The sequence below is a fragment of the Rhinatrema bivittatum genome, chromosome 3 (assembly GCF_901001135.1).
Source record: "Rhinatrema bivittatum chromosome 3, aRhiBiv1.1, whole genome shotgun sequence".
NCBI classification, from domain to species: domain Eukaryota; kingdom Metazoa; phylum Chordata; class Amphibia; order Gymnophiona; family Rhinatrematidae; genus Rhinatrema; species Rhinatrema bivittatum.
In genome coordinates, this window is record NC_042617.1 from 486,494,701 (window position 1) to 486,516,439 (window position 21,739).

The 21,739-nt window shown below is 42.8% G+C and overlaps 1 protein-coding gene across 1 annotated transcript in view; it reads right to left on the bottom strand.

Annotated features, from left to right (window-relative positions):
- Positions 1 to 21,394, bottom strand: part of MEP1A (meprin A subunit alpha) — a 49,857-nt gene extending 28,463 nt beyond the window's left edge. The window contains exons 1-8 of the mRNA XM_029596888.1: positions 21,353 to 21,394; positions 18,506 to 18,530; positions 18,350 to 18,403; positions 15,659 to 15,699; positions 15,478 to 15,556; positions 13,026 to 13,143; positions 11,243 to 11,418; positions 3,148 to 3,369 (exon numbers count right to left, since the gene is read on the bottom strand). Of these exons, the coding sequence (XP_029452748.1) occupies positions 3,148 to 3,369; positions 11,243 to 11,418; positions 13,026 to 13,143; positions 15,478 to 15,556; positions 15,659 to 15,699; positions 18,350 to 18,403; positions 18,506 to 18,530; positions 21,353 to 21,394 (757 nt within the window). The remainder of the gene's footprint in view (positions 1 to 3,147; positions 3,370 to 11,242; positions 11,419 to 13,025; positions 13,144 to 15,477; positions 15,557 to 15,658; positions 15,700 to 18,349; positions 18,404 to 18,505; positions 18,531 to 21,352) is intronic.
- Positions 21,395 to 21,739: the final 345 nt, after the last annotated feature.

Genomic DNA, 21,739 nt, shown 5'->3' on the forward strand with positions numbered 1-21,739 from the left:
GAATTGGATCAAGGAAGAGCACTCGATATCATATACTTGGATTTCAGCAAAGCCTTTGATACGGTTCCGCACAGGAGACTGGTGAATAAAACGAGAAGCTTAGGAGTGAGTGCCGAGGTGGTGACCTGGATTGCAAATTGGTTGATGGACAGAAGACAATGTGTGATGGTAAATGGAACCTTCTCTGAAGAGAGAGCGGTTTTAAGTGGTGTACCGCAAGGATCGGTGTTGGGACCGGTCCTGTTCAATATCTTTGTGAGCGACATTGCGGACGGGATAGAAGGTAAGGTTTGTCTTTTTGCGGATGACACTAAGATCTGCAACAGAGTGGACACGCCGGAAGGAGTGGAGAGAATGAGACGGGATCTAAGGAAACTGGAAGAGTGGTCGAAGATATGGCAGCTGAGATTCAATGCCAAGAAGTGCAAAGTCATGCATACGGGGAGTGGAAATCCGAATGAACTGTATTCGATGGGGGGGGGAAAGGCTGATGTGCACGGAGCAGGAGAGGGACCTTGGGGTGATAGTGTCTAATGATATGAAGTCTGCGAAACAATGCGACAAGGCGATAGCAAAAGCCAGAAGAATGCTGGGCTGCATAGAGAGAGGAATATCGAGTAAGAAAAGGGAAGTGATTATTCCCTTGTACAGGTCCTTGGTGAGGCCTCACCTGGAATACTGTGTTCAGTTCTGGAGACCGTATCTACAAAAAGACAAAGACAAGATGGAAGCAGTACAGAGAAGGGCGACCAGGAAGTTGGAGGATCTTCATCGGATGACGTACGAGGAGAGATTGAAGAATCTAAATATGTACACCTTGGAGGAAAGGAGGAGCAGAGGAGATATGATACAGACTTTCAGATACTTGAAAGGTTTTAATGATCCAAAGGCAACGACAAACCTTTACCATAAGAAAAAAATCAGCAGAACCAGGGGTCACGATTTGAAGCTCCAGGGAGGAAGATTCAGAACCAATGTCAGGAAGTATTTCTTCACGGAGAGGGTGGTGGATGCCTGGAATGCCCTTCCGGAGGAAGTGGTGAAGACCAGAACTGTGAAGGACTTCAAAGGGGCGTGGGATAAACACTGTGGATCCATAAAGTCAAGAGGCCGCCAATGAAGAGTGGGTAACCCGCCAGAATGATGGCTACTGCCTGGACACAATACCCTTATTCAATAAACATACACATGGTTACTGTGACTCCAACATCACTCTAAGCTTCAACAGCAAGAGGAAATGTGGAAAAAAGGATTTGCACTCACAAAGCCGGGAGTAGCTGGCTTGTTACGGCGGTTACTACCCCAAACCAAATGTGCCTGATACTTCACTTTCGATGCACATCCAGCATAGCTCTCTGCTCCAACAGCAGGGGAGAAGAAAAACTGATACTTCACGTATATCCAGCATAGCTCTCTGCTTCAACGGCAGGGGAAAAGAAAAACTGATACTTCACGCATATCCAGCATAGCTTCAACGGCAGGGGAGAAGAAAAAAGGATTCACACTCACAAAGCGGGGAGTAGCTGGCTTGTTACGGCGGTTACTACCCCAAACCAAATGTGCCTGATACTTCACTTTCGATGCATATCCAGCATAGCTCTCTGCTTCAACGGCAGGGGAGAAAAGAAAAAAAAAACTGATACTTCACGCATATCCAGCATAGCTCTCTGCTTCAACGGCAGGGGAGAAGAAAAACAACCAATAAGGGCTGTATAACATAGTCTGGGTTAAAACAAATAAGCATGGGTGTAGCTTGCTTATTGCGGCGGTTACTACCCCTATTACCCCTAACTAATCAAGCTAGATATTTCACTTGGATGCAGCTCCATCACTGCTCTCTACATTAATGGTGGGGGAGGAAGGGAAATAGAACCAAGAGCTAAAAGAAACAGATAAGTATGAGAGAAAAAATGTGTGAAGCTTGCTGGGCAGACTGGATGGGCCGTTTGGTCTTCTTCTGCCGTCATTTCTATGTTTCTATGTTTCTATATGTTTCTATATTTACATTATCACAGAGTTAATGAGGACTAACACAAAAAAATAATGTTAATGGACTCCATTACATGTAAATTCATGAAAGCAGATTATTAATATTAAAATGGGTTGCCAGGGCAGGCAGAGGCAAATTATAGCATTAGCCTCTGGAGGCAAATGCCAGCCCTGATGGGGGGATGGCTCCCCACTTTCCCTGCGGGAAGACTGAAGACCCTTCCACAGGCTGACCCCCACCCTCCTACCTCACTCACATTCAAGCCAAAAGCCCACCCTCCAAGACAGAAGGCCCTCCCAGCAAGCCAACTCCCATCCTCCCTACCTACTGAGTACACGATCAGGGGCCTGAAAGCCCAATCTCCCCTCAGGTTCAGCCCGTACCATCTTTTAAATGGGCAGGAGCAGGCGAAAGAAGAAGTTTTCCTTTCTCCTGCCCTCATCATCATTTGGCTCATCTTAGGAATGATGCATTCATTATTTCTATGAGAGTGTTTACCTCTGGATGTTTCAGATTTGGTTATTTATTAGTGGACATATATGTAGCGACAATTGGGATAACATAATATCTATTCCTTTTTGCGGGGATTTAGTGAGATTGTTATGACATAGATTTGTTTGTATTATTATTTGTATTGCATGGATTGATATAATTATTAAGTTTTATAATAGTTATTGCTTTGAGCAGCCTGGAGGAATGCAATTCATAAATAAAAATAAGTAACTAGGAAGGTGAGGGGGGAAACCTAATGGGAATGTAAGAAGGGGCCAGGAGGGGATCCAGTCTCAAAAGCCATTGATCAGGCAGTCAGGGGGTGAGGATCAGCCCCGTGGGAGAAGCCTTCTGTCTTCCAGCTTGAGGGGAGAGCAAGCCACAGCCACCAGCGGTACCATCAATGAGGTAATGCATCAGTATTATCTCGCACAAAATGCCCAATGTACTTAACACTTTTATGCTTTTTACTGCATCGGGATTAAATCAGCAGAGAATGCCCACATTAAAACTGGCCGTTAACATGGACTAATGGCTGATTTTAAGGCCCCTTAAGCCTTTATTAAGAATTTTCCTTGACATTTCTGTAGAGTCGACATGATAATATGAAACATGATTTTTCTTTAAGCTTCCTGTCATCAGCAGTGTGCTCGCCAGTTACTTACTGCAGCTGTACATGCGGTTCAGGCGCTCTATGTCCAGGGCGCTGAATTCTAAGCGCTGTCCGATGATATCATTAAACGCTGGTATTTTAGCAGTGATAGTGGGAATGTTTGGATCTTTGTTAAATGAGAACGGTCCGTAATGCATGACGGATTCATAGTCATAAGGGGTGTTCAAGTCGGTGATATAGTTATCATCATAGGCAACAAAATTATGCTCCATTCCTGTTATAAAAAAAAGAATTAATCTTTAAATTATGAAATGTTTAAAAATTATTTAAAGTGTACCTATTGTACAACAGTCATGCCTATAAATTAAAAATGTTAACAAGAAATAAAGGTAAAACTGAGGATTTAAAACAGGGTAAGCAAAGTGCATGCCCGTATGATCTGGAAGCAGGATTTCAACAAGATATTAGTATCTGTTCTGCTATCTGCCATCTGTCAGCCACAACAGGGGATAAGAGAGTCATAATAAAGGAACGGACAATTTCTGTTGTAAACTAAAATATCACAAAACTACAGAGAAAAGGGGGGTTCGGGTAGGGAGGACTGATAGGACTGGGCAGGGGGGTTGATTTACCCCTGCCTGATCCGATGTTTAAAGTTAGGGTGGCATTTGCCAGCCCATACTGACGCCTACAGGCTGGGGGTTCACTGAATCCCTTAAAGGCCCTGACCGCACAGCACTGCAAGCAAGGTAACACTACCATGGCAGAAAGGAGGGGGGAAGAGAGACCACCTGGCCGGCACAGTAGGGATCTTGCTGCAGCCACACCAGTGTGCTGCGGCATAGTGGTTTTGAAGCTCTGACTTAGACAGATAAAGATACATGGCTTTCCTCTCTTCCACCCTCTTTCTCTCTCTCTCACACACACATAAACATACTTGCACAAGCAGGTTCCCTCTCTGAAACTGGCGCATACACATCCACATACAGACACACACACACACACACACACACACACAACTGCTGTCTCTCATTCATTCACAAGCAGCCAGAATTTGGGTACATAATTCTCTTCTCAAGAGAACTTACCATCTTTGTGATTACCCTGACCCCACCCTCCCTCTCTCATTCTCCTCAGCCCTATTGCCCCTTCCCTTGCCTCTTCTTCCCTGGAAAGGGAAATTTGAATTTTTAGCCCACATTGTCAAGGACTGCTCAAGGTGACTAACAGCATTTTCAGAATTCAGGTACATAATTCTCTGCCCCAAAGAGCTAACAATCTATGTGGTTATCCTTTCCCATCCTCCCTCCCTCTCTCTCCCTGCCACATTCCTCCTCTCCCTCACTTTATTCCTGCCCCCAAATGGCAGATGAAATTTAATGTGGACAAGTGCAAGGTATTGTATTTAGGGAAAAATAACCCTTGCTATAGTTACATGATGTTAGGATCCATATTAGGAGCTACCACCCAGGAAAAAGATCTAGGCATCTGTGATGCCCTTGGAGCAGTCTATGGCTGCGGTAGGCTGCAGTACAGACCAGGCTGGAGAATGGTCTGCTTTTCATCAGTTTATTTTCAAAAGTACATAACAGAAGAGGAACAAAATGGCTGCTTACCTCAGCAGACTGACAAGCAATGAAAATGTCCAGAACAAACACAGCATTGGATTACAGCTTCCTTCTTCTCCCTGGGGCCTCTCTAACACTCTCAGGGCCTCACCTGAGAGTGTTAGAGAGGCCTCTCAGGGCCTCACCTTTGTATCCCTTACCTCAGGGAAACACCCCCACCTGAGGATCCCTTTTCTGTCTGTCTTAAGGTGGACTGGGGCAGATAACTGGAGCCGGTCCATTAAGGCAGTCTGAGGCTTTCTATCATATACTCTATCACATTCCCTCCTCTTCAGCTCAATCTTCCTTAGTTGAGTGCCTGCCTGTACAAGGGAGACTTCCCTAGAAAGGAAGTCTGCATTTATATTTGCCTTCCCTGCTGTGTGTCGAACTTTAAAGTCAAATGGTTGGAGTGCCAGAAACCACCTCATTACTCATCCATTGGACTCCTTATTCTGAGAGACCCAGACAAGGGGTTAGTGATCTGTTACCAGCGTGAACTGGCGGCCTAGTAGATAATAACGAAAAGCCTCCAAGGCCCATTTGACAGCTAAGGCCTCTTTTTCTATCTTTGAATAGTATCTCTCTCGGGGTAGTAGCTTCCTGCTAATGAAGGCTACTGGATGTTCTTTGTCTTCTTTCTCTTGTGTGAGGACGGCTCCTAGACCCACCTCTGATGCATCTATCTGTACTATAAAGGGCTTAGTAAAGTCCAGACTTAGCAGAACAGGTTCCGAGCATATGTCTTTCTTTAAACCCTGGAAGGCTTCCTCCACCTCTGCAGACCACCTAACCTTCTCTGGGATTTTCTTCTGTAATAGGCATGTGAGGGGCTCCGCTTTTTCTGAAAAGTTTGGTATGAACTGTCGATAGTAACCGATGAGACCTAAAAAGGCTCTCACCTTACTCTTTGTCTGTGGAACCTGGACTCGGGTAATTACTTCTGCGGGTGGACTTTTCCTCTCCCAAGGGAGTATCCTAGATATTGTACTTCTTGACCCCCTAATTTACATTTCTTGGGGTTGGCTGTCAATCCAGCCTTTCGTAGACTTGTAAGTACTGCCTGTAATTGCCTTAAGTGTATCTCCCAGTCTCCACTGTAAATGACGATGTCGACAAGATAGGCCACGGCATAACCCTGATGTGGGCGTTGCAAGCAGTCTACCAAGCGCTGGAAGGTAGCCAGAGCCCCATGAAGTCCAAACGGCAGGACCGTAAACTGGAAGTGTCCTTTCAGTGTTGAGAAAGGCATCTTCTCCTTCGCAGTTGGTGCTAGGGGAACTTGCCAGTATCCCTTTGTCAAATCAAGCGTGGAGATGAACTGGGCAGTTCCCAAGCATTCAATGAGTTCATCCACGTGGGGCATTGGGTATGCATCCAGCTTTGAAGCCTCATTGACCTTATGGAAGTCAATACAGAACCGGATACTACCATCCTGTTTAGGTACCAGTACAATGGGTGAGGACCAATTGCTATTGAATTCCTCTATGACCCCAAGTCGAAGCATTTCTTTCACCTCAGCTTCTACAACCTGCCTCCTGGCTTCGGGAATCCGCTAGGGCCATTGTTTAATTATTACTCCTGGGTTTGTAATAATGTCGTGACACGCTAAGTGAGTTCTCCCGGGCATAGTCGAGAAGACATCTTTATTCCGCGTCACCAGTTTATCTAGGTCCACTTTCTGCATTGTGGAGAGTTGGTCTCCATATGGGATCATCTGGGGCCCAGAAGTTTGTGAAACGTCTTGACCAAAGTCTTCTTCTTGGACCAGACTGCAAGTCAGAGCAACCCATTTTTTTAATAGATTCACGTGGAAGATCTGAGCCTTTGTCCATTTGTCAGGTTGGGCCACTTTATAATCCACCGGGCACATCTTCTCCAGTACCTCATACGGACCTTGCCAACGGGACAACAATTTACTTTCTGAAGTCGGTAGTAACACTAGTACGGGGTCTCCCGGCTGGAAGACCCGATGAACAGCGGGTTGGTTGTATTGCCGGGCTTGGGTGGACTTGGCCTTTTCCAGGCATAATCGGGCAGCCTCCCCTGCCCTCCATAGTCGGTCCTGCATCTGGATCACATAGTCGGCCAAATTCCGTCCAGAGTTGGGTTCCTCCTCCCAGGTTTCTCGTACTACATCCAGAATTCCCCCATGGTCTTCTTCCATACAATAATTAGAACGGGGAAAACCCGGTCGAACTTTGAGGGACTTTTCAAATGGAAAGAGTAAGTCCCAATTCTTGCCATCTTCCACGATGAACTTCCTCAATATCTGCTTGAGAGTTTTGTTAAAACGCTCCACGAGCCCATCAGTTTGTGGATGGTAAACTGAAGTCCACAGGGTTTTTACCTGCAATAATGTGCAAACTTGCTTCATCACTTTAGAGACAAACGGGGTCCCTTGGTCGGTTAACATCTCTTTGAGTAACCCCACCCGGGAAATCACCTCCACCAAGGCCGTGGCTATTGTTTGAGTCTTCATATCTCATAGGGGAATAGCTTCGGGATACCTGGTTGCATAGTCAAGAATGACCAGGATATATTTGTTTCCATGGCTAGACCTCTCTAAGGGGCCTACCAATTCCATAGCGACCCTCTCAAAAGGTGTCTCTATAATTGGCATGGGCACTAGGGGAGCTACGTGCGTTGCTGCTGGTCTGGTCAGCTGACAGGTAGGGCAGGACTGACAGTAGTCCTGAATGTGTCGATACAAGCCAGGCCAATAGAACTGGGCTAAAATATTTTCTTGTGTTTTCTCTTCTCCTAGGTGGCCCCCCCAAAAGATGATTATGGGTGAGCTGCAACACTTGCTGATGATACTGATGGGGAACCAAAAGCTGCTCAAGCATTTTGCCCTCCAGATTCTCCTTTGCTACTCTGTATACTAGATTTTTCTTGAGTACAAAAAAAGGGGGGCTGGCTTTTGACACTCCACCCCAGAGACTAATTCCCCATCTATCATCTGTATATTCTCCCAGGCCCCTTTTAGTGTCCCATCTTCTTGTTGGGCCCGCCTAAAATTCCCGGGGTTTCCCTCGCCTATCCAGTCTGAGGGAATCTCTATGGGTTGGGGCGCCCCCTCTAACTCCACGACTGCCTCTAAACTTTGGGAATAATTATGCTTTTCTATTCTACGTTGTCTACGAGGCTTGGGTGTTTTAAGATTATTAATATATAAGTCCATGTCTTCTAACGGAAAGACCTCCTGAAATGAGGTCTCTTCCTCGCTGAAGTTATCTGGGCCCCAAAGAGTCCCGAAGTCTGAATAATCTCGTCCCAGTATCACCGGATATAGTATCCAGGGGAGCACTCCCACTTCTACTGTAGCTTGTCCCACTGGAGTCTTCAACAGGTCCTGACTGGTCGGGTATTGTCTCTGGTCTCCATGTATGCATTCATGCAGTCGGGAGGGGAGAACATCCACAAACTGTTCTGCCTTGACAGCCTCTGCGACTTCCATTCTCCTTTTATTATCGGGTTCTAGCCGCCGCCAGCACCAGTCCTTTAAATTCTGAGCCAGAACCCGGGGTCTCTCTCCTGGTGTAAGGTTTAAGCCCTGGAAACTTTTCCGATAAGACTTTTTAGACTGTCCCAGTCAATCAAGTACAGCAGCCTTGACCTCCTGATAGTCTTGGGCTTTCTGGATGTTAAGGGCCCAGTATGTGGCCCTGGCCTCACCTGTTAAATATGGGGCCACTCTCATGGCCCATTGGGACCTAGGCCAGGCCATGGCCTCTGCTACCCTCTCAAAGGTGACCAGGAATGCTTCCGGATCATCTTGGGGCTTCATCTTTGTCAGCCGGATTTCCAGTGTTGGTGGGGGTGGACTCTGTTCCGTTCCGGTGTGTACCCCAGGGGTCCCTGGCGCTGGTGTCCTTTGTAGTAATTGGCTGTTAAGCTGTGCTTGGGCTTCCAGGTGTTGCTGCAATTGTTGCAGTAGCGGTAGGTGCTGCGCATACTGGGTCTGAGCGGCTGCCTGGAGCTGTTGCTGTCCCTCCACCAGGGCTTGCAGTAACTGTTCCATTTCTCTGGGAGGTTCCTGCCAAGGCTATTTTGAGCTCCTGCTCCTTCAAGGCCAGAATGCTTTCCCCTTCTTTCAAGAAAATAACCAAATAAAAGAAAAGCCTGCTTCTCCAGCTCTGACTCATTTCTTCTGTTCCCTCCCTCCGGCGGAGCTTCTCTCCTAGCCGGTACCAAAACAACAAAAAGAAATCCTGTGTGGCTGCCATTACAGCCAGGCCCCCCCAAAAAATGTTGTTTTTCTTCTAGTGTGGGTCCATGGCTGTGCAAATGCTTAGAACAGGTAATTCCGCTTCTACCACCATATGTGATGCCCTTGGAGCGGTCTATGGCTGGGGTAGGCCGCAGTACAGGCCAGGCTGGAGAATGGTCTGCTTTTCATCAGTTTATTTTCAAAAGTACATAACAGAAGAGAAGCAAAATGGCTGCTTCCCTCAGCAGACTGACAAGCAATGAAAATGTCCAGAACAAACACAGCATTGGATTACAGCTTCCTTCTTCTCCCTGGGGCCTCTCTAACTCTCTCAGGGTCTCAACTTTGTATCCCTTACCTCAGGGAAACGCCCCCACCCGAGGATCCCTTTCCTGTCTGTCTTAAGGTGGACCGGGCCAGATAACTGGAGCCGGTCCATTAAGGCAGTCTGAGGCTTTCTATCATATACTCTATCACAGCATCATAGTGGATAATACTTTGAAATCGTCAGTTCAGTGTGCTGCTGCAGTCAAAAAAGCAAACAGAATGTTGGGAATTATTAGGAAAGGAATGGTTAATAAAACAGATAATTTCATAATGCCTCTGTGTCACTCCATGGTGAAACCACACCTTGAATACTGTATACAATTCTGGTCACCGCATCTCAAAAAACATATAGTTGCAATGAAGAATGTACAGAGAAGGGCAACCAAAATGATAAAGGGGATGGAACAGCTCCCCTATAAGGAAAAGCTGAAGAGGTTAGGGCTGTTCAGCATGGAGAAGAGACTGCTGAGGGGGGATATGATAGAGGTCTTTAAAATCATGAGAGGTCTTGAATGAGTAGATGTGAATCTGTTATTTACGCTTTCAGATAATAGAAGGACTAGGGGGCACTCCATGAAGTTAACAAGTAACACATTTAAGAGTAATCGGAGAAAATTCTTTTTCACTCAACGCACGATAAAGCTCTGGAATTTGTTGCCAGAGGATGTGGTTAGTGCAGTTAGTGTAGCTGGGTTCAAAAAAGGTTTGGATAAATTCTTGGAGGTGAAGTCCATTAACTGCTATTAATCAAGTTGACTTAGGGAATGGCCTCTGCTATTACTCGCATCAGTAGCATGGGATCTTCTTTGTGTTTGGGTACTTGCCAGGGTCTTGTGACCTGGTTTGGCCTCTGTTGGAAACAGGATGCTGGGATTGATGGACCCTTGGTCTGACCCAGCATGGCAATTTCTTATGTTCTTATGTTCCTTCTCCTTTCTCCAAACTTCCCTATTTGGCACCTCCATATTTCTTTCTTCCTGATGTTATCATTGTGGTTAATAAAGATGGGTGCCACTAGTCTCCTAGTCTCCAACTCCCCCAAAATGAATGGAAATTCATTCCCCTGCAGGACTTTCAATAGTCCACTGGATGTCTCTCTGTAAGAGACTCCAACTTCTTGATGATGGTGATACTGAGTCCCTGGTACCTAGGGCACTCAGATGGCAAAAATAAAGTTGTCTTAATAATTCAAAAGAGGGAAGGGTAGACAAAACTTCCTTCCTCCCAACTCAAAAGAGAAAAATGACTTTTTCAAAAAGGGAAAAAGGCACCCTTTCTACTGGTCCATACCCAGGCTTCATCCCAGAAGCCCAAGGGTCCTTAACTCAACAAAAACAGGAGCAGGCATAGAGACATTCTGTTTCCTGAAATTGCTAATTAAAAATCCACACCCTAGGGTTTATACTCTGCAGACTCCACCATTGCAGTTTACCACATGAGTGAGATAACACTCAACATTCAACACTCTATTACTTCTTCTGTTCCCCCTCCTATAATGGGATAATCCTCTTAGTAGGAACTGATAAAGTTTTCAACACATTTATGAGCAAACATCTGAGTCATTGGTAAACTATCCTGACAAACCTTATCAGAACTGAATTGAAAACTTATTAATTGATGGTATTCTCTGTGTCTTATTCCTGACATTTACTGGTACAGAAATTCAAATATTGACCCAAAACATCACAGTGATTCACAGAATCCTTTCCAGACTTCAAAATTACTCAACTCATTGCTCTTTGGAATAAAATGGCCATAAACAGAGAAAGCTTCATTTAACATAGTTTAATCTGTGAAAGGGTGAATGGTCTTTAGTCAAACCATTTTACCAATCATCAAATATTTGAATTTTTCAAATTATTAACTTCTATCTATGAGCAAAAGTGAAGAACAATAAACTTCTTGCAGTATTAAGGAAAATATTGCAATTATGGATGGAACGATAATACTGAATTTTAAAGTTTTAAATATTTTGCATCTACAGTAATTTTAAAACTAACCTGATTCAATTTGATCCCTCCATATCTGAACATAGTCATCCCTGTCAGTTCGTGATTGCTCGTGGTAAAATCCCAATGCATGCAAAATCTCATGCTCAACAATAGCCTTGTAATCGCATCTCTCGCCAATGGAAAGGTTTTGTCCTGTCTGAAGGTCTCCAACCATGGACCAGCACCTTTAAAAGAAAGTAAAAGTATACAGTTAAGGGTAAATTTTAAAAGCCTGATGCGCACTGAAATTAGGGGATGTGCAAATATGTCAGGCCATCGAGCACCAAGTGGATTTTAAAAGCCAGCCAGAACCATGCATATGTGCTGCTGTGCACACAAATGAAAACTTCCAAAAAGAAGCAGGGCATGGGCATGGTCTGGGTGGAGCATGGGCGTTCCGGGATTGTAACCTAAAATTTACACATACTTACATACACAGGTGCGCAGGAGGATCCCCTGCCGCGTAACTTTACTTCTCCTATGGATGGCATGTAAGTTGTAAAACAAAAAAATTCTAGGGACATCAGTGAGGTTCTAAAGGTCAGGGCTAGTAGTGGGAAGGAAGGTTATTTAACTAGGGGAATTTGGAAGTCCTATCCCTTAACTGGGCGAACTAGGAACGAACTGGGAAAACAGCCAATGGTGTCAGCACGCATGGCTTTTAAAATCGTCCAATAATGCAGAAGAAGTGGCATTTGCATGCCCCCTGCACAATTCTATTTAAAAATGAGCGAACATATATATATGTGCCTATGTATTAAAATAGCCGAGTCCCTGGGTGCAGACTGATGAACACGCACAGATGTATGTCTGCGCATCACTTTGAAAGTTACTGTCCCTGTGCTTGATTTACTAAGATTTTCTTTCCATAGACACTGTATAGGGAAAAGACCTTAGTAAACTAAGCCTTAACTGTCCCTTTTAACAGGAGGATGTGCATCAAGAATTTGTGCATGTCATTTAAAACAGGTAAAAAAAAAAAATCCTATTGGAATAAATCAGATGAAAAAAATTAAATCATCAAGGGTAAAAGTTATACTCTGAATTAATTAGTTTCTGCCTATTTCAAAGTTCAAATGATCCATTAAGTCTATACTTTATACTACATTTAATATTCTGATAAATATTTGTATCATCTTTATACAGGTCAAACTGAGAGTTAAGAATGGTAAAAATGTATTCAAGCTTCCTTTGGTCTTGATGACCACCTGATTTCTTTGCGATCTCTGCAGGAGGGGTGGGGAGTTTCCTATCTTTTATTTTATGAAATGTTTAGAATGATTGTAAGAGTCATTCAGGCAGGCAATCACTGCACTGATTATAGAGAATAATAGGCATGAACACAAGGAGCTGGGTGTCCTTTGAGAACCTAAGAGATGTCAGGTTCCAAGGCTCCATGCTCCAGCCTCTAAGTTACAGCCTGTCCTTATACATATAATACTCGGGATGGCATAAGCCATGGATTTTAACAAAGCTGAGTCACAAAAATGGACTATAGACTGAAGGATATCACAGGCCATTCAAAAAGAATAAAGAAGGATTCTGAGAGTGGCAAATAAAGGAGGACACTCAGGACAGAAGTAGGCAACAAAGAGTAATTTACAATATTCAACAGCAAAAGCAGTTTTACTTTGGTTATTGAAATGTCTTTGCAGCATAAAATTCAAACATGTGCAGAAAATGTCTTTTATTACAATTCTTTTTCTTTCATATATATATGGTTCTTCAGGTCTTATACCAGAGAAACACATCTAGAAATCCCTAAAATAAGCAATATTTTTCTATCACTTACCCTCCAAATTTCTGAAAAATAATATATGTTTTCTCTCCTTCGTATGGTTTAAAATCCACACATGACTTAAGGCGGAACATTTCAAATGCCTTAAGAATGACTCCCTTAGCATTAAGATCTGGAAAACATATTTCAAAGTTAACTATTTTAATGCAATTCAGAATGTTCATGTACAGATGGATCACATTGCTTAAAGAGATGTATGGTATCAGCATTTATACAAATTACATCACAGAATATAAGTTTGGGCTTGTTATGAGTTCTGTTCAGCAGTTGCTTAAACAGGGATGGGTATTTTGCATTGATGGGACATTCAGTCAGTTAGATTATCTATCTGCGGAACAGGCATTGAATGGGTACCAAATGATCAAAATTTCCTCTGATCTAGTGTATAAGTGCAATCTACAGTATGCTTGGACTTCTCTTTCCAAATACACATGGTGCAAATGTGCCATCAATTCAGGCTAGAAGGATGCTGAATCTGCATTCTACTTATTTTAAAGAAAAGAGAAGGAACAGTGTACTAAGGCATCTCATGGACTACATGAGAGACTTTAAAATACTTTCTCTGGGGTTTAAGGGAACCCACAGCATGTGGCTATTTATTGTCTTATAAAGCAGCGTGGATTAACTCATCATAGCAAGATTTTCTTGTGATTCTGTCTCCTATGGTTATGAGAGTCGAATCCACTCATCACACTGCTTTTAGTTATACCGGTACAGCCTCTTTTTATTAAACAGCCTTCCTCTAAGAATTAGACAAGAAAATAATGATGTGAAGTTTTAAAAACTACTTAAAGCATGGTTCTTCTCTCAGACATGTGAGTGTAAATTGGTAAGGCAAGACTTACATATTGACTTTCACCCATTAAACCATGTCTATCTATGTGGTCAGTAGTTTTGTTATTAATAATAGCTTCTATCATGTTGCCTGGCACCAGCATCAGGCTCATCAGTCTATACATTCCTAAACCACCTCAGAGCCCTTTTTAAAAACTGACATCATATTGGCCTCCCTCCAGTCTTCTGGTACCATGGCTGTTTTAAATGATAGGTTGCAAATTACCAGAAAGAGATGTGAAATTTCATGTCTGTGTTCCTTCAGAACTCGGATGTGAATACCATCTAGTCCCGGTAATCAGTTATATCTGATTTGTTACATCCTCCAGTTTCACAGTGATTTTGTTTAGTCACTCAGAGTCATTGCTATCAAAAAATATTTCCAGTATGGGTATGACCCCAACATCCTTCTCAGTAAAGAAAGGCAAAGAATTAATTTAGATTTCTGCTGTTTTCTTGCCTTCCCTGACCACCCCTTTTTCCTCTCAGTTATCTAGCAGCCTAATTGATTCCCTCACAGGCTTTTTGCTTCTAATGTACTTGAAAAGTTAGTACTTGTTTTTACCTTAATGGAAAACTTCTTTAAAATTTCTCTTTTAGCCAGATAATTTTTTTTTTTTATATCTAGCTTGCCAGTGGTTATGTTCTTCTCTATACTCCTCATTTGGGTCTGCTTTCCATTTTTTTAATGATGCCCTTTTGGCTTTAATTGCCTTTCACCATGCCAGCAGACATTTGATTTTCTTTCAGCCTTTTTTAATGCATGGAATACATTTTGTTTGGGCCTCAAGGATGCTAATTTTAAAGAGTGTCCATGCCTCCTGCAAGTTTTTCACCTTGTTATTTGCTCCATTTAGGGTTTTTTTCTAACAAATTTCCTCATTTTATCATAACTTCCTCTTTTAGTAGTTTTCCTTAGTATTTTCCCTTGATAGGTGAGCTGAGAAATGAATTTGATGGGCCATGTGGTCTTTATTATTTATTTATGAATCCCAGTAGTGCTTGCTACTGATTATTGTGAACATTGTTATGTGATATCACACATGCACACAATTTGAGACTATCTAGTCATTGCTTATTAGTGGAATACTAATTGTTCTTGTGCCTCCAACTATTTGCGCATTGTAATATTGCATAAGAATGTAATTATGTCAATATTCCCATTTAATCTGTCTTTCCTCAAGAATTGATATAAAAAAGGGGGGCAATCACTATTTGTCTCGATAGAGGATTTAAAGAATTTGTTTAATTATGTGGACAAATATCCACAGTGAATTGAACTAAAATCATCAACTCATTTCACATAATCTGGTAGGTTTTTAAACTTTGAGCCAACAGGTTATTTGCTGAAACTCCAATTTAAAAAATTAGACTGTAGTACTGCGGACTGCTACAGACAGTTTGGAAAACTAGGGAGGGATGGGCATCAGAAAGTTATGACTTTCAGTCAGGGGCACGGGCAAATTTGACACACAGATGTAAAGAAATAATGGAAAGGCTTTGTATCCTGACATCTGCCCACTGAGTCGTCCTGTCCTCTAGGTCTCTTACCTCTATTTTCTCCAAATTATTTGCAGCAGTAAAAGGAATGTAAAGAAAAAGTCAGCTTTACCCAGGTTATCAGCCAGGATATAAGGAATGGGAAACTTCCATCTGTAGCTTTCATTCCTCAGTGCATTACGTGCTTCAGGCTAAAAGCAAATTGAAAGATTGATATGGAGCAGAACATTTTTGCTCAGTGTTCCTCAGTATGCAGGGGTACCAGCAGCATTTTGTCATGGCAAAATACTTACTTGCAGGAGAATATCCCCCTGGAACAAGTTGTTTCCTGCCGCTATAAAGCAAAAAAAGCAATTATTTGAATGTTCTTAATTATCACTTTAAATATCATTTGTAATATAGTCAATATAGCTAGTGCTCCCCTGAAAAAAACAAGTTAGAAAGAGAAACCAGCTCATAACTGCTTGGTAATGATCTGTACAATGAATAAGTGTTTGACAGAGGGGGAACAATTACTTGTCAATAGAGTAAATAAAAATGTAATTTATATACAGGTCGTTCTATGTTTTGGTTGCTGAGCTTTGTGCTATGACTCAGGCCACTTGAGCTCTAATCTGTCAAGTGGGGCAGCTTGGGATGGACAGGAAAGACAACCACCTATCAGGTACAAGAGATTCAGGCACAAGAGCAGTGTAAAGGGGTTAGATCTCAGAAATTCTCCCTTCGGTCCTCAGCCAGGGAGGGTACCTGAATCACCGTGGATCAGTCATCTGAGGAAGAGAATAAGAAAAAGAAAGATGGGGAGGAAAGTTATTACCTCTAAGGCAGGGATGGCCAACTCCAGGCCTCAAGAGCCACAAATGGGCCTCATTTTCGGAATATTCATAATGAATATGCATGAGATAGATTTGCCTACAGTAGAGGCTGTGCATATCTCATGCATATTTATTGTGGATATCCTGAAAACCAAACCTGTTTGTGGCTAAAGAAGTCTGGTTTCCAGAATATCCACGTTTTCTCTCCATAGACACAGAATGAGAGAAAAGCCTTAGTACATGTGTGGCCAACTCCAGTCCTCAAGAGCCATAAACAGGCCTAGTCTTCAGGATATGCACAATGAATATGCAGGAAAAAGATTTACATGCAATGAGGCAGTGCATGCAAATTTTTCTCATACATATTCATGGTGGATATCCTGAAAACCAGACCTGTTTGTGGTCCTTGAGGATTGGAGTTGGTCACCCCCACCTTAGTAGATCAGACCCTAAGACAGTTTCATTTTGAAGCAAGAGAAGAAAAACTCCAGCATAATTTGGAGAAATCTATGAGTCAAGTTGTTGTTGTCTCAGTTGGAAAAGCATTTCATCTCTCTGTTTGGAAAAATTTGATGGAATCCACTTCAATAAGAAAATTGGTTCATTATAACTTAATTCTCAATTATTGTCTGTAAAATCAGAAAAATCACTTAACATCAGAATCATAACTGTATAATTTTGTATCCTAAAAATATTAAATCCTTCTTATTCAAATAGGAATTATATTAATGAAAATCATTTTGCAATTTTTCACACAAAACTTTAATTGAGTTTTATGCCCTAGAGCAAAGGTGGGCAATTCTGGTCCTGGAGGGCCATCAACTAGTCGGGTTTCAGGATATCCCTAATGATTATACATGAGATATATTTGCATACAATTGAGGCTGTATGCATGAAAATCTAGCTCATGAATATTCATTAGAGATATCCTGAAAATCTGATTGGTTGGTGACCCTCAAAGATTAGAAATGTCCACCCCTGCCTTATAGTCTAGGGCAGTAGTTCTCAACCCAGTCTTAAGGACACACCTAGCCGGTCAGGTTTTCAGGATACCCGCAATAAATATGCATGAGATAGATTTTCATACACTTCCTAAACTGTATGCAAATATATCTCTTGCATACAGTATTTATTGTGAATATTCAGAAAACCTGATTGGCTAGGCCTGGGTTTTGAAACACTGCTCTAGGACATAAAACTATGAAATTTCAATTCTTGTGTATAAAACTGAAAAATGATTTTCACTAAAAAAATTCCTATATGAATAAGAGGGATTTGATATTTTTAAGAGACAAAATTATGAAGTTGTGATTCTGATGTTAAGACTGATTTTTCAGACAATAATTGAGAATTAGGTTATAATGAACCAATTTTCTTATTATTGAAGTGGATTCCATCAAATCTTTCAAGCAGAGAGATGAAATGCTTTCCAAACTGAGCCCTAGATTTCCAGGTACCACATCGCATAGCTATTTTACTGCACTGTGTGTTAAGTTTATCACACCTGCAATATTTTCACATTGCAAGGCAAGCAGTCCCTGGACAGGCTTTTATCACCTTTTGGGCTACTGGAAAGGGGGAGAAAGAAGAGAGAGCACCTCAGTAGAGGCTCACAAAAAAGTTAACTATTCATAAATTCATATCACTGTAAGAGCAGGCACTAGTAACTCGCGTTGAGGCTTGTGGGGGGAGTTGGGATTTGGGGGGGGGAGCAGTTTAACATGCACAGTCATACGTATGAACAGCACAGTTACTATCAGTGAAGATTTTATGTGATTTGGAGGGATAGAAGAGTAGATTTGAACACTTTACTCTCTACCTAGCTTGACTGCATGTGTGATAAATTTAACACACAGTGCAGTAAAATATAGTGGTATAAAAAGTTCAAAAATCAGTGGGCGATTAATCTCATTTCGGCCATAACACACAGCTATCGCAGGCATAACACCCAGCGAAAAGGTTATGTTATGCAAATTTACTAGGAATGGAATACTCACACAAACGCACGCACACACTCACAGCAATCTCATAAGCCTTCCCTTCAGAAAGTAGGCTAAAGAAGAAAAATGGGTTTCTTGCATAATTTCAAAATTATTTCCATAAAATGTAGGATATGTGTTTTATATACTGTACATATATATGTAATTCATAGCTGCAATTTTAACTCACCTGTATTTATCTCTGGAATATCTTCTCTTAGCTCTCCAGCATCAGCATCATATTCTTTAAAAAAAAGTGATTTAAAAATAAGCAAATATTATTACAATATTCCAGATTACTGACAAAAGAGAAAATATTTTGGAAAACTGGAAAAACTGTTCTTACCATTTTCCTTAGTGAGTTGTTTGATCTAAAAGAAAACACAAGGTATGTACAGATTTTAAAAAATGCTTAGATAAAAAAAAATTCCTTGATGGCTGAATTATTATTTGGCGCTATACTTACTGAGAATGTTGTTGAATATGCAAATAACAAAACAAGACAGAGGTAAGGAAAGAGCTTTGCTGTGCTCATTGTTGCTGTCTGGCGTGAACAGAAAAGAATTATGGCAGTTTTGATCATTTTATGTAAATCCTTTGTACTTTGTTCTATATTATCATCTTTGCTTTAACCTGTTAATGATTTATCAGAAGTATTTTTATAGCAATCAATAGTTATGATGTACTCTAAGTTGCCCTCGTAATTAGACCATTAACTTCGCCCCATTATGTCCCTAGAACGTTTTATCATTCAGAGTGTACAAGAGTTAACTTGGTACATTTAAAAATATGGGGTCCAAGGCATCATGAGATGGGCAAAATGACTCAAACAGTTACACGAATACCCAAAGGCACAGTGAGAGGTGCAAAGCTGTCTGAACTAATATTATGACGTGACATGAAGCCAGAGGAAATTCTGGAGACAGTGGTCGGTAACAGTCTTGTTGTGCAGATCAGTCCTCAGGCCTGGGTATAAGGCAAAAGACTAAATGAACCATTTAGTAGCTGGAAGGTGGAAAACTTAACTATCCCACGGCAATGCAAAGCCAGAGGAAGCCTCTGGAGAAAGTCTGAGGCAGTTTTGATATTTTTTCCCAATAGCATCAATAGGGGAAGAGGCCAGGGGATCACATTCAGAGATTGACTTCCCCTTTGCTGTGCTATGGATGTTGCGCAATGGCTGTTAGATCATCATGTGCTCAGTGGGGATGGGTAGCAGGGAGTTGATACCTTAAGCTGTACAAGTTCCCAGTCTCAGCCAAAAAGCCAAGAAGGGTCCATCCTCTGTCAGAGCTCAGAACCTGTGTTTGGATCTTAGCCCGACAAGTAGGGAAACCATGCAGAGACACGGCTTCAAGAATGCTTTCCAACACAGATTTGTAGAAGGGCTGGGTGAAAGATTTGGGATAGGGGGGTGTTTTGGGGGGAATGTAGAAATGGTATGAGTGACATTTGGGTGGGATGTGTGGGGCTGGAATAAATACATTTTGAGGGATGTCTGTGTATATGCATGGATGGGTGGGTGAGAGTGGAGGAGGTGTGTGTGTTTGGGGATGTGGAGTTGTGTATGTGGGGGATTTAGGGCTCTGTGTGTAGCATGGGTGTGTGTAAGGTATCTGGAGGAATGGCTGTGTAAGGTGAATATGTGCATTTTTGGGTAGGTGAGGGTTATGTAGGTGGGAGGAGTTTGGGGAGGGGTTGTGTATGTATGGAGGAGGTGTATGTCTTTTTGGGGTAAAGCTATCTGTTTGTAAATAGCTGATATGGTTGTGAGGGAGTATTGTGTTGGGTGTTTGTAGGTGGGGTTGTATGCAACCCTTTCCCGGGGAATGTGTGCTATTCCATAGGGCCATTAAAGAATTTATTAAGCATGGTCAGCTCCTCCATCCTTTCCCCGACTCTTCTTTCTCCCGGGGGGGGGGGATTCTTCTCTATGGGGGGCAAAGATAACCTTATTGGCTCAGGCAGTAGTGTTCTCCCATGTGTATGTGTTACCATGGCTCTTTGGGACAGGTACACTTACATAGCAGGCCAGACTCTGTGGATTGGTGTTCAAATTAAAGTTTACTCTGATTGATTCCAAAATAATCAAGAGGTGCAACAAATAAAATGTGCAGTTACATCCAGGGTCCCTAGATTTACATGAGCCAGGATTTAATTGATTTCTTCCTCTGTGGATATGTCCCTCCAGGCACGGGCTTCAAACTGGCTTATCCTCCATGGCCAGGAATGATGTGTGCCAAGTGGTCTGGGGGTGTCCTAACCTTGACGGATAACCTACCCAGTACCTGAGGTCCACGAAGAATCTCAACTCCAACCTGGCAGTGTCCCAGGAGTGTAAACTCCATTGGAGGTTTCCAGATTTCCTTCTTCTGGAAACAGGATGCTGGGCTTGATGGACTCTTGGTCTGACCCAGTATGGCAACTTCTTATGTTCTCATGCAGCCTTCCTGGAGGAAGGGCCAACTACTGGAAGTAGTCCTCACAGCTTCCAGCTCTGGGCAAAGAAGGGTGACAGAAAAACAGCTTCCGTCCCTTTGTGGAAAAACTAAATCTCTGATCAAAACACGTCTCTTCTCTCTGCATGGTCACTGAGCCTCCTCTTGAACTGGGCAAAGAGATTCACAGCTCCCTCCTGATTCCCCTAAGCAGGGGATACAGCCTGTCAGGAATAGCACAGCTCAGAACAGCAAAAATCCAGAAAAAAACTCCTTCTTCCTCTCTCTCTTCCCTCCAGTCCACTACTGGGGAATTGGCAGGGCAATGTTGCTCCCTTGTGCTAAACTGTGTACCAAACTTGGAGAGCACACTGAAAACACCCCTTCTCCCTCAAAATCAAATATACACTGTCACCTTCTAAGTAGGACTCCCCTCCCTTTAGTGGACTTGGAGCCCATCAATCACAGGCATTCTCTGGGGGAGGGCCTATGCAGGAATGCTTTCTCCACCTAAATTGATGATAATATTAAGACTGGGAGCTAGGGCCTTATAGTGGCTGATCAGGGAGTCTGCCACATGTACTGTATATGTGTGCATGTGTGAAGAGGGGTGTGTGCATGGGGGTGTCTGGGGATTATGAGTGAGTGTGCATATGCGTGTGGGGTGGTCTAACTGGCTGTGTATAGAAGTCGAGGTTTGATGGGGACTCCAAGATGGTGCTGATGTGATAGCATCGTGAGCATGGAGCTCTTACCTTGGGATATTTTCTTTGAGATTTCTTGCTATAATGCCCCATTCAGCCAGGAAAAGGCAAGCCAGGGAGAAATCCATCCCTGGGACTCTCTCTGAGACGCCTAGGACAGGCCCGATGGACGCCCACGTTCTTCGAGGGGAATGGACATTGGGAGGCGAGTCGTGAGAGCAGGGACCTGAGGTGGAGGAAGCGAGTGACATGCCGGACTCTGAAAATACCTTGTCCCCGATGGTGAGGGAGGCATCGAGGAATCCTGTATCACTGCGAGACCCAGATGGAGACCCGGAAACTCTGTTGGCCGAAGTTGCAATGGGAGGTAGCCAGGCAGGGAGCCTCTTTTTGGGAGAGGACAGCATGAGAGATCGGCCTTTGGGGCAGGACGCAGCC